The sequence below is a fragment of the Achroia grisella genome, unplaced genomic scaffold (assembly GCF_030625045.1).
Source record: "Achroia grisella isolate CSIRO2021 unplaced genomic scaffold, CSIRO_AGI_Agris_v1 utg14931, whole genome shotgun sequence".
Lineage (NCBI taxonomy): Eukaryota > Metazoa > Arthropoda > Insecta > Lepidoptera > Pyralidae > Achroia > Achroia grisella.
In genome coordinates, this window is record NW_026712645.1 from 44,943 (window position 1) to 58,054 (window position 13,112).

Sequence of the window (13,112 nt, forward strand, 5' to 3'; positions counted from 1 at the left end):
ATGCATCAGTCTCGACGGTAAATGGTAATTTATCGTTGATAGCGTGGACTGAGGACTTGGCTATATCAGCCTTCAATTTTTCAAACTCTTGAATTTGTTCAGTATTTAAGGGGAATGTTTCAGTTTTGTTAACATTTGGATTCCTTCCGAAAAGTTGGGAATCCACTTAGAGTAGCAAACATTCCCAATGCTCGCCTGAGTGATGGCATATCATATGGTGCTAACAGTGTTATTAAAGGTCGAAGACGATCATTATCAGGCGTAATTACGTGATTAGATATATTATATCCTAGGATATTTATAGAGGTCAGACAAAATTTAGATTTTTCTTTGTTGAGTGTAAGACCATACTTTTCAGCTGCTCTTAGAAACTTACGTGTTCGTTTTGAGTCTTACCGCAGACGGTTATATCATCAAGATAAGCAAAGGTTCCCTTCAGTTTTTCTTTTCTAATCACCGAATCGATGGTTCTCTGAAAACTGGAGACACCATTAGTAGCACCAAAAGGGATACGTTTAAATTGATACAAGTTTCCGGCTGCTTCGAAGGCCGTGTACGGTCTTTCAGAAAGTAATATAGGTAACTGGTGATAGGCACTCTTTAGATCAATAGCACTAAATATGGAATAGTTTGATATTGTACAAATAGTGTCCTCTATGTTTGGCAAAGGATAAGCATCTAACAAAGTGTATTTGTTGATCGCTTGGGAATAATCTATACAAAGCCGCTTTTTATGATTTTCCATGTTGGATATAAGTACTTGTGCCCGCCATAGTGATTTACTCTCTTCAATAACGCCTTCTGCCAATAGTTTATTTACTTCGTCTTCAATGAACTTTTTATCTTCATCACTGTATCTCCGTGATATAGCAGCAATAGGTCTACAGTCAAATGAAAGATTAGCGAATAGTGGGACAGCTGGTACGGATGCTTGTGCTACATTACATAGTACTAGTGGTTCTTTAGCTCCACCAAAGCATAATTCTAGTGAGGAATGCTTCAATAAGACATCATGACCAATTATTAGATCAGCACATAGATTATTGACAATAAGTAGGCTTATATTTTCGTAGGTATGTTTACCGATTTTTATATTCTGGTACGTCTCACCAGCGACAGGGGTGTGACTCAACGAAACTATAGAAATGGTTTGATGACTTGGTTTACTCTTAAGATTGCATAGTTTACAGAATTTATAATATATATAAGATTGCATAGCTTTGATTAGAGAAAATAGTGATGCAGCTATAATGCACGCCGAAACATCATCGTGGCGGCACTGTGATTCTTACTACGACACACTTTTGCAAAATGTCCCTTTTTCTCACATATTTGGCAAGTGACGTCTGAAACGGGGCAATTTCTACGTGGATGTACGTTTCCTCCACAGAAGAAACATTTACGGCGACGATAAGTACTCGCTACGAAAATTTCTCCCTCCATTGATATTGATGTTTTGATATTTGATTCTGAATTTTTAATCACGTTAATTGTTGGCATGTTAAAACTCTGGGAATTTGTTTCAGCCATCTCCAATCAGAGTGCTTGGTTACATGCTTCGCTAAGTGAAAGTCAAATTTTCAAACAGCCTTTGTCTTATTTTGCTTGAAGAGATACCAGAAATAAAAGCATCTCTTATGCTCTCATTCTTATTAGTTTCCGCATCTATAGCAACGAATTCGCAGTCTTTAGATAGTTGTTTTAAAGCTTGCATATATACATCAATGGATTCCTCTGTACGTTGTTTTCTAGAAGGAAGCACATGCCTAGCGTATATAATATTCTTAGGCCTTATATACAATGCATTTAATACCGCCATTGCTTCAGAGTACGTTTTATTTTCGCTGATATATGTATATACATGCGATGATACATGGTTGACGAATAACTGTAGTTTACCTTCGTCTTGGAGTAGTAGTGACATAGTAGAGACCGCTCTATTGGCATCGATTTGCTGTTATTGTGCTGCAAGAAAATTTTGAAAAGTTCTTTTCCAATGTTCCCAATCTAAATATTTTAGTAAATTAAATTGATAAGATATTACTAAATAAATATAATATAAATAAAAAATATAAATAAAAAAAAGAACCGCATATTACTAAATAAATGGTTTTAATTTACTAAAAATTCTACTGCTATTAATATATCAATTTTGACAAGCAATGGACAATAAATATGACACGGCTGCAAAACTCATTAGGTACAGCTATTTAGCTATAATAAGAAAATATTTCTATTCTTGAATCAAATATGGTTTAAACAAAGTATTTTTATGCCCATCAACCTCGGCTTATTCACTGTGGTTACAACACACGAAATAATGTGAGTGACAAGTTAATATACTAAAAAAAAACAATTCATAGGTTCAATTTATTATTATAAGTTGTAATGTATTTAGGTAAATAACAGAGAATTTCACTTTGACCAGACAATACTCTCTATCCAATCTAAATAATGAGATATTCGTGTGTACACTCCAGGCACAGGCGTGCCGCAACCAGATCCAAAAGACGTAATGCCTACTAAACGATAGATAGGTTCGGTTAATTGCAGCGGTCCGCCAGAATCACCCTGCAAAATAAAATTTAACATTACTCTGACATTTTAATACCATTACCATTTTACTTGGTGCTTCTAACAGATTCGACAATGTAAACTTTAACTACTTATACCAAGAAAGTGCACTAATATTATGGCGGGAAACTTGCCATCAACTTTTACCGTTGTTGACATGAAATTTTTTTTTATAACAGGGGACAAACGAGCATGCGGCTCACCTGATGGTAAGTGATTACCGCCGCCCATGAGCACCCGCAACACCAGGGGAATTGCAAGTACGTTGTCGGCCTTTTAAAAAGGAATAAGCTCTTTTCTTGAAGGTTTTAATATCGTATCGGTTCGGAAATACCATTGCTGGAAGTTGATTCCACAATGTGGTTGTGCGAGGCAAAAAGTTTCTAGAAAACCGTACTGTGGAAGACCGCCATTCATCCAGATGATCAGGATGTTATTTCAGTTTCTGACGGGTGGTACGGTAGTGAAACTCAGCAGCTGGTATTAATCCGAACAATTCCTCAGAACCCCGTGATATATGCGGTAGAAATTGCTTCCTAACTAATAAGAACTCGCCACATTATCGAGAAGGCATATTTCAGTAACGACATTAATTCAGAATTGAACCCAATTTATTTTTACTACTAAATAATGGTAATAAAACACAATAAACATTTAGCCAATTTTTTCTTCAAATTACTAGAGTTTACTAGTATTAGAATTATTTAGTTTCGTGATATTCTAAGTACACTTGTAGCACAGCCTTAATTACCTGGCAGGTATCGTGTAGACCTTCTGTGTCGCCGGCACACAGCTGCCCACTTGTGATTCCATTTGGCAGTTTTCGCCATTTATCTGACGTGTAATTCTTACTACATTTTTCCCGCGACACAATTGACACTTTTGCTTTTAACAAAACGTCACTCCTTACATCACCTGGGACCAAAATGAATACATTAAGCAAATATTTTAATTTAAATATTTTAGAAATTCACAGATGCATTGATTTGATTGATTGATTTCACGTGTGAATAACAAAAGTAATTTTATTTGTATGTTAAAATTACATTACCATATAGTTATTTGACTTACGTGATGTACTGGTCTTGCCCCAGCCTGTTATGGTTAGATCTCTGTCTGGGTCTTCACCACTTGTGTATAGACATATGGCATTCAAAGTGCTTGAAAATTTTGCAGGTTTCTCCAATCTAAAATAAAAAACAACAGTTGCCTTCAAACTTTCACGTTTAGTACAAAAGTTTGTCCAGTCTTAAGATGCATAATGAAATGGTAGGTACATAAAGTATTTAAATGTATACGCGAACGAAGTCGTGGGCAGTACTAGCTAAAAATGTTAAATGCGAGAATTTAAATATAAGAACGAAACAAGTTTGTTATATTATTTTCTGAAAACTCCAGGAAACAGTGTGATAACCAAACAAATTACTCTGAGAGACGGCGATAGATTCGCCTGGTCACCCCCTTCTCCGATGCATTTCTATTTTATCAGTGACATATATGCATATGCATACACATTAAATATTGAGATCACCACATCGACAGATAACCATATTTCTGCCTATCTCATGTCGTATTAGCGCTACTAATAATGTATTTTATGTAATTTCAATGACATAGAAACAGACGGCTCGTCTATTCAAGAGGCGGTTTCCACTTATCAGTGGGAACCTATACTATAGGTATATATAATAATCGTAGTCTCATATACTCTTTTCCTCATTCAACCTACTACTTATACACCAATCATAATTATATATGTACATAATATATTAGTTTATATGCATTTTATTAAAGACATATTTCAGTACTTAAATATAATCTATGATCATGCATTTTGGGTTTACAATAATATAGTACATAGTTAATTTAAATAGTTATAAGTTTTCTAATTGTAAACCTGTTTATGATCCTAAATAAATAAAAATTAAAAATAGCATAAAACTAGAAGACCGGTACCGCGTTACTATGCCATTCTAGAGGACCAAGAAAATGTTTGTAATCCGTGCTGTGTACTGTCTTATCGCGCTTGACCGAAACACATCTAGTAAAGGCTCCTTGGCAACTTCGTTTTTTTTGTCTGTGAAAGTAAATCGCATGGATGTTAATCTGACATGGGACATTGCTAGAAATGAGGTCATCAGTCCACAGTACTAACAATGACGTTTCCCCCTTGCGACTTAGTTGAGACCAAGTTACCCACTCTGACAGTTAATTAGTAACATTTACATCAATACAAACAGACTACATGAATACAATTTATTGGGATTATAAGCCAGATATATGGGTCTTTAACCTTACCTTAATAATGCAATGTCGTGATACTTTTGTCGACGTGTATACTCAGGATGCGATATTACATTTCGTATTCTAATATCAGTTTCCTCGTTAAAATTCTTGCCACCAATTTCTACAACGCCCCCACGAACGATACTGGGTTCAATCCTTAAAAGAGATTCTTGATATATAGTTTTAATACTACATAAACTCTATCTTATATATCCAAATATCTAATGTTAATAAATAGTCTTATGTTGTAAAAATAATATTTTATGCCTATAACATTTTAAATGGAATTATGAAGATTTATGTTAAACGTGAACGTTACTGCAGCTTAAATAGTATTATATTAGTTTATCAATATTTGAAATTATTTTGAAGTGACGTGTAAAAGATCACGCTCAAAGTAATTAATTTTCATGTAAAATTATTATTATTTAATTTTTACTTATAAGGCCAAAGTAACAGTTCACGATTTAATCGTTGATTAACAAGTAACTTGTTCATTACTATAAGTAAATAATTGAAGTATTCGTTGCGTTATATGAATATACATAAAAACCATTACATGTCTTTAGTAACGACGCAATGCGCTGCTGTGATAGCGTACGTATTTGACACCAACGCTCCGCCGCAATCGAATATATAGCCCTCGCCCCGGTCAAATCCAAGAGCCACCTGTAATTATATGTTATAAACACAATCATTTTATAGAACCTTAATTATATTTATATAATATAAAATGACTAACATTTTGTATTATGACAGAAATGAGAACAGGGAGATTTAATAGTTGGAAATAAAAATTCTGTTTTTTTATGGCATGCCCATAACGAATCCTTCCCTGTCGTTTAGGGTTACGCGCCCAAAAGATAGAAACAAATCAAATCATATCAAAAATCATTTATTCGTAAGACATTTTAGTCGCTTATGAACATGAAGTTTTTTGTATTAATATTTTTTTTCTACCTAAAATATTTATATGTAACATATATATATATATATATATATATAAGATATTTATTTAATAATAAAATATACCTATTATAATAACTGGATTTCAATGTTCAAACGGAATGACAAGAAACAAGTATATTTTTTTAGCAACATATTATATTTATTTCGGTCTATCAGTATTAAAAAAAGATATTAAACAAAGTAACTTAGAATAGGCACTAAATTAATGTATGTATATGCGCTTTCAAAATAAATAGTTGACGTACAATGAAAACATCAGTATCTATATATATTTTGTGAGGCTGGATATGTATAAGGTTTAATCAATATTACTTTAAGTATAGCTCTTTGACCTTTTTGCCTTCGTAATATACGTATGTACCAACCCGAGTTGTTATGCAAATTGTTATTAAGAATTAGCACAAGATGAAGTATACTAAAATCAGCAGCAGTTCTAATTCGTTGAATATGTAATTTTTTTAATTCTACTGGTAAGCATCTCCGTATTCTTTTTCTAGTATACAGTTGAGTCAATAAGCTAACAGTTATCATTAGTTTTGATTTGATTGAAATTCAAAGAGAGTTCTCCTATCATGTATGTACCATTAGACAGTTTTAAACAAAAGGAAATTAAATATAATATATAAATTTTTCATACGGCAGTTGGTTTGTAATTTAGTTACAGTTAGTTATTGCAATCTCTCTTATATAACTAATAACGAGTTACATTTAAATTGCTTTTATATATGTACGTAAGTACACACTGTAGTAGCATATATATATACAGACCCACAAAGGACCCGACTTGAAGCTAATCTAAATAATTAGTCACACAACAATTATAACGATTCCTTTCGTTTTCCTCTTTAATATTATTCTTCTTGAATTTCTTGCAAGGAAGAATAATATTAAAGAGGAAAACATCGTTTAAAACAATGTTATTACATTAGTAAATTTAAGCATACAAACTGTATTATGCAAATATTATAAGGATAATAACAAAACAATTTGAACTCACCATATGTGCAAATTCCCCGAGCGCAGAAACATCCCCGCCTATTATATATTGTCCTAGTGGAACAATTTTAGATTTCAATATTTTGGTGCATTCTGAAACGTAATAACAAAAATTTTAAGTCCTGTTGATTCCACTTTGACTACATATAATTGATATTATGCTTGTATTTTACAGTGCTTATCCCTGACGGGCCTAGGCGTCAGTCTAAAAACGGGAGAACACACAGTGCAGTGCTACTGGTCTAAAGCACCGAGTAATAGTCCTAAGTAAATCTAAGTCTCTTATAGCAGAAACAAGATTACCTCTGTCGGCTATTCTTTGCGAATTTTGTATATCATCTGGTAATTGCGGCCCTGTAACAAATGTATTTATTATTTTATTACAATTATTCTTATTATATATGTACTGGTTTAATTATTCTATGGTAATAGCTAAGATAAATTGTAAATTAGACATATTTTTCTGCTAAAGGAAAATAAAACATGTAGATTCAACCCGCTCAAAAACATTTTATTTCGATTATTGAAACTATAACAGTGAAATATAAATCTTTACATTCTCAAAATTATTTTAAACAAAGACTAAAGAACAATGTAATTAATTATGAGTGAATAACTAATTTACTCACTTTATAATTGCCTAAATGCATACATGATTTGACTTAAAAGTTGTAAAAAAGACCATTTATGACATGTTAGTTAATAAGTGCTATTACAATATTATTTTAATGACAAATATAATCATTAGTCATATTTTGTACAGTTGTCTTATTTTTAATTATTTTCCTAAATATATTAGTGACACACATATTTTTACCAACCTTAACTCACCAAATATAGTCTTCAAAGTATATAGATATACATTGCAATATTTTTTTTTATAACTTATTGATGCCTTTTTCAAATATGAATTTCAAAATAATATAAAATAGTATTAACTAATTATTAATAATTAACTTTTACAATGTATAAATTGTATGTCAAACTATGGACTATGCACAACAAATCCACAGAATAGTGAGGCCACTCTGTGAAGCCTGTGAAGATGCCAGGAGACTTCTGTGCTTTTGTAGGAAAAAAACAACTTTTCTACAAAAGCGTAGAAGCACTTCTCTACATGCACAACAGCCCAGATGAAAAGCTGATTGCAGAAAATGGAGTCCAACTTAAGTTTTACATTTACATGCACTAAGCACATATTTTAGTTATTTTCATAGTCCATTATGGGCAATAGCAGCCAATATTAAAAATATATTGAGTCATATTATAAAAACTTCTCATGCATGTGATTTGATATATGAGGAGGCACATTAAGAGAGAATGTCATAGAGTTACTGTTGCTTCTAAATATTTAAAATAAAATTAATAAAGTTAAGCAAGAGTTACAGAAATATAGAGACAACCCATAGAACTGATATAAATGCAGGTCCAAGCTCACTAGCATTACAGTTTAGGAAAAGAAAAACTTACCAAATTTATCTGTAGTATGTGGACAACATACAATTTCAGTATATCCACTAAATCCACATCTTTCAAATGAATGATAATTTTTATTTTTAATTGACCTGAAAACAAAGTATTACAATGTTGCAACTCTTTTTTTCTTTCATATCTGTATCTACAGATTATATTTACAAAAGGAGTATAGCTAATATTAACATTTATTTATAAACTATTATCATACTAAAAAATATAATCATAGGATATGGGAGAAATATATAAATTAAAAATACTTAATGTGTAGCCAGAGATGAATTTTTGCAGTTAATAATATTGTATATAATTATATATATTATATTTTAGGTATATAATTTACAGCACAAACAATAAAATATATAATATATATTGCGTAAATAATATTGCAATGTTATAAATCTTATCGATTATTACTGACCTTATTGCCACCTCACAGTTGTTGATTAGAGTACAAATACCATCAGCTATCTGGTTATTGGGTACACATTCGTCACCGACTGAAAACATATTCATTTAGAACTCTAACATAAATACTTAAAGCAAAATTTTAAAGTAAAACTTACCATCGGCTATTATCAAATTGATAAATATAAAAATATATAAAAAAGACTGTAACCACATTGTACACTCCATTCAATAAAAGAATCCAAAGCATTAAATTATTTTCCTCATAATGCAAAGCATAACTACAGCTACACTAATTGGTAAAAATTTATAGATGTTCTGTTTCCGTACGATGATTCAAACAAAACCGGTTTGTTTTGTTTGTTGCATTATTTTTATATACTTGTCAAGTATATGATTATGCATGTGTCTACATTGACAGTGACGTCTGCAAAAAGAACTATTGACTGCATTTGAAGTCAATTTTCACTTCCACATTTCAAGTCAAAAACACACCTAGTCTCAGTTTAAACCTTCGCTGTGCTAAATTCATTAATTCGAAATCAAGTTTTAGACAAGTGTTTAGTATAATGGTACTAATATTGATATATAGCGTTCCTTTTTTTCTCTATTAGCGGTGGTCAGAAGTGGCAGTTCAAATATTAACCCAATCCTAGTTATTTACATACATACTTTGCATGAATATTTTAAAATAAAATGTATGCATAAAAACAAAAGTGGAAAACAGTGTTAAAAGTGCACATATATAAATTTGGTCTTAAATGACAGATTTGTTATTTTCAACCTTACAACTATATGCATCATGGTTCATAACTAGGTAACAGTGTTGTCGCAAAATATAAGTAAATTTGCTGCAAGTCCAGTGGAATGAATTATTGTTATACGCGACCTCCTTTAACTTATTAATAATTCCCATAAATTAAATTGTGATAAATTTATAAATTTTGCTGTACTATTTAAATCCGTTTCTATTGATCGTTTCATTAAGTGAAATTGAAGGTATTTAATATATATAATAAAAGAAAGTTTAAGTGAGGAGAAGGGGTGAGGAGAGTGGACGATTATTCTATTGTACAATAGAATAATCGTACTTTACAAACTAAAAAATAACTGACAGTTTTTGTTATGCCAAACACCTTCTGTCAGTTATTTTTTTTTATATTTTCAGAAAATAAGAACATCAGAGTTATGCACTCTACGAAGTAGAGTAATAATAATAAACAATCGCCACAAATAGAAGTAGAGCACTTGTGGCGAAAAACAAATATTTATGAAGGGAAAATTTTGAAGAAAATCACGACAATAATCTGACAACACTCATACTGAGCAAAGAATCACAACGCGTGTTAATATTCGGTATTTGTAAGACTGACTGCAAAAATGACAACTGACTGACCGCTTGAGATTATTTCAATCCAATTCCTCACATCAATGGTCGACTTGATTAGTTATTTACGTTTCGGTAAATGTGATGTTGTGATTGCAGGTTTTCTTCACCCACCTGCTGCGTCTTATTTAAATTATTAATATTAAATCAGATTGCTTGTTGACAAGAGTTTAGTGTTGTCGATATTTTGTTTTTTATAGTTCTACCCAAATGCATGTCAATCGAGATTTTGTATCTTAAAATAGTAGTAAATACCGATCGTGTTGGTAATTATGACAAACAAGGACATAATCTCTGTGAAATAATATTGCGGAGTGGCATGACATCCCCGAGTGGTGTGAATACGCGAATAAGCACTAATCATCACACTGCAATGGCAAGTCACTTAAATTCTTCTGTGGATTTTGGTAGGGCGGTTGCTGTACCGCCCCCGTCATCAGGCATTGGATATGATTTCCATGTTGCTGGCTGCAGCGACTCTTCTTCCGAGTCCCATTCGCCGGAGATGCCAACGATTAAAGCAAGTGACCGTGAATCTCGCATTATAGCAGAAAAACAGCGCCGAAGCTTGTACAACGCCCAGATATCACAGATTACTGCATTACTCTCTGATATTGGTCAGTCTCAGCGTAAAGTTGACAAAACCAGTGTTTTGAGACTGGGAGTTAATAAGTTGCGCAATGAACATGTCTTTGGTGATACTATCAAATGTGTTCACTTAGACTCATGGTCTCCAGCATTTCTGAAGTATTTCGATCTTTTTGGCGGTATTATGATTGCAGTGACTTGTCGTGGTCGTATTTTTATTGTATCTCCAAATGTTCAAGAGAAATTAGGATATTGTCATGTGGATATGTTGGGACAAGATTTGTATAATTACATACACATTGATGATAGGGACATAAACGACATATATATCCTTGAATTACGTAGTGGATGTCAACGACAGTTATTTGAAGAGCACCATAACTTTAATATCCGCATTATGAGAGCATCTGCTAAATCAGATCCACAACGGTATGAACGGTGTCGCATAAATGGAGTATTGAGACGTTCAGACAGGGCCACTGCAAATACTGTACAGGATGAACAGACAATAAGAAGACAACGAGTTAGACGGAATCACACATTTTCATCTAGCGGTAATGACATTGTGTTTTATTGGAATGATTCACATATTGTCAAATGCATTGCCTCTGCTCGTGTGATGCCTCCAACTGCATATACAGAGTATTGGACGAGGTATTTAATTGATGGTCGTATAGTACAATGCGATCAAAGTATTTCATTGGCAGCTGGGTATATGACTGAGGAAGTGACTTGGAGCATCTGCATTTGTGTTCATGCATAAAGAAGATGTACGCTGGGTAATATGTGTTCTTGAGGCAAATGTATGATCAAAGCCGGGAATTTGGAGAATCATATTAAGCAGACTTATGTCTAGGTCTGGTCATTTTATATATATGAGAACCAGGGTTTCCTTGAAATTGATAAAGAATCGAAGAATGTTCAAAGTTTTGTTTGTGAAAACAGTGTAGTTGGTGAAGAATATGGTCGACGTATGATGGATGAAATGAAAACGTAAGTATTCAGTCATAGTGGACATAGACCAACAACAAAACGATAGCTTTGAATCATTTGATGAAGCTCCAGTTGAGCATCCAAAGCGACTGGAGAGAATTGTTATGCATCTGGTGGAATCTCCATCTCCTAAGTCTAAGAATGATGACTTAAAACTTGTAGTCCCCTCAAAAAACAAAATATAATAACAGCTATAAAGAACAGTGAGCGGGTTGTACAAGAAACTGGTATAAAGTTTGATTCCAGAAAAGGAAAAAGCCAGATGACCTGAATAGTGAAAGTTTGAAAAGGCATAGTGGACTACAGGATTACAAATTCTAAGTTGTGTTTATAACTGTCAGGGCTGTTTGATATTCGTGATTTTTATGTTCCTAAGACTTAATAATGTACCTTGCTAATATTATGTGGATGGTGAATAGCATACTTGACCAAATAGTTCATTATATTAGTATGTTTACATAAATGTAATTTTGTACAATTTTTATATTGAGTGACTGAAGTGTTGAACAGGCATTGTTTAGGGCGATTGACATTATTTGAAAATAAGGGAAAGTGATAAAGGTCAGTTTGGAATTAATGGAATTAATTTTCAGTGATTGTTTAATATTCAGTTATTGTACCTAAACACATAATATACACAATTATAGTATGTCTTATAAGACTTAATAGAATTTTTATCCAAATATTAATTCCAATTTCCATTGTTGGTGTTTCCATGCCATGACAAAATAAAGAATCTTGAACCCCTTAATAATAAAATCATAAGACTGAGTGAATCTGAAATACCTAGGAGGATTAAGCTTTTTAAAAAGATATGTCAAATATAATACCTAGGTGTATTGGATGATATTAATTGAGTAGTCATAAACAATGCCCTGTATGCACAATTTGTTACTGTGCCAAAGGTCTGCGTTCTATTTGAAATGCTAATTTCTGATATAATTCTAACTAAACATAAACTAAACTCCATATATCAAAATAAAACATATATATAATACATATTGTTAGTGTGGACAAATTATAAATAAACAAAGCATTGCATCATATATTATTGACTAAATACAAATAGTTACATATATAACTTAAATATTTCCATGTGTAATACCTTACCATCATATTATTGACCACTTTCGCCAACGATTTCATTTTGTTTAAAACCAATTTAAATCCAATTAAACAAATTTTTAAATTAGGCTTACCGTATATAACACATGCACTGTGTCCAAATTCGTTACTGACACGCTCCCACAAACAAACAGATAAAATGTTAAAATCAATGTTTTGCATTCTACTGTATCAATGGAGTCCTATTTTCAATAAAGTACTAGAATAAATCCATAAAAAAAAACATATTTTATATGTTTTTTTCTATACATAGAGATGACAAAATATTCATAGGCTGTTTTTGAGAATAATATTTTTTATAATACTAAACCAC

The 13,112-nt window shown here is 32.2% G+C and overlaps 1 protein-coding gene and 1 pseudogene across 1 annotated transcript; one reads left to right on the forward strand and one right to left on the reverse strand.

The window, feature by feature from the left end:
• Nucleotides 1-1,453: 1,453 nt before the first annotated feature.
• On the reverse strand, nt 1,454-9,076 carry LOC131840856 (serine protease snake-like). Its single transcript, XM_059189050.1, has 11 exons — nt 8,865-9,076; nt 8,720-8,798; nt 8,296-8,390; nt 7,129-7,179; nt 6,827-6,918; nt 5,420-5,529; nt 4,873-5,016; nt 3,646-3,761; nt 3,326-3,489; nt 2,426-2,571; nt 1,454-1,965 (listed from the first exon to the last, which is right to left on the reverse strand). The coding sequence occupies exons 1-11, from the start codon at nt 8,932-8,934 to the stop codon at nt 1,938-1,940; spliced, it is 1,095 nt and encodes a 364-aa protein (XP_059045033.1). The 5' UTR covers nt 8,935-9,076; the 3' UTR covers nt 1,454-1,937.
• Nucleotides 9,077-10,148: 1,072 nt separating this feature from the next.
• LOC131840857 (basic helix-loop-helix ARNT-like protein 2) lies at nt 10,149-11,995 on the forward strand (annotated as a pseudogene).
• Nucleotides 11,996-13,112: the final 1,117 nt, after the last annotated feature.

Excerpts from the sequence above, each read along its gene's own strand:
- LOC131840856 (XM_059189050.1), bottom strand. The coding sequence starts at position 8,934 with ATGGAGTGTACAATGTGGTTACAGTCTTTTTTATATATTTTTATATTT. Across the intron at positions 5,017-5,419 it reads TGCGTCGTTACTAAAGACAT|GATTGAACCCAGTATCGTTC; the intron begins GTAATGGTTTTT and ends ATCTCTTTTAAG. Across the intron at positions 3,490-3,645 it reads GGGCAAGACCAGTACATCAC|GTGATGTAAGGAGTGACGTT; the intron begins GTAAGTCAAATA and ends TTTTGGTCCCAG.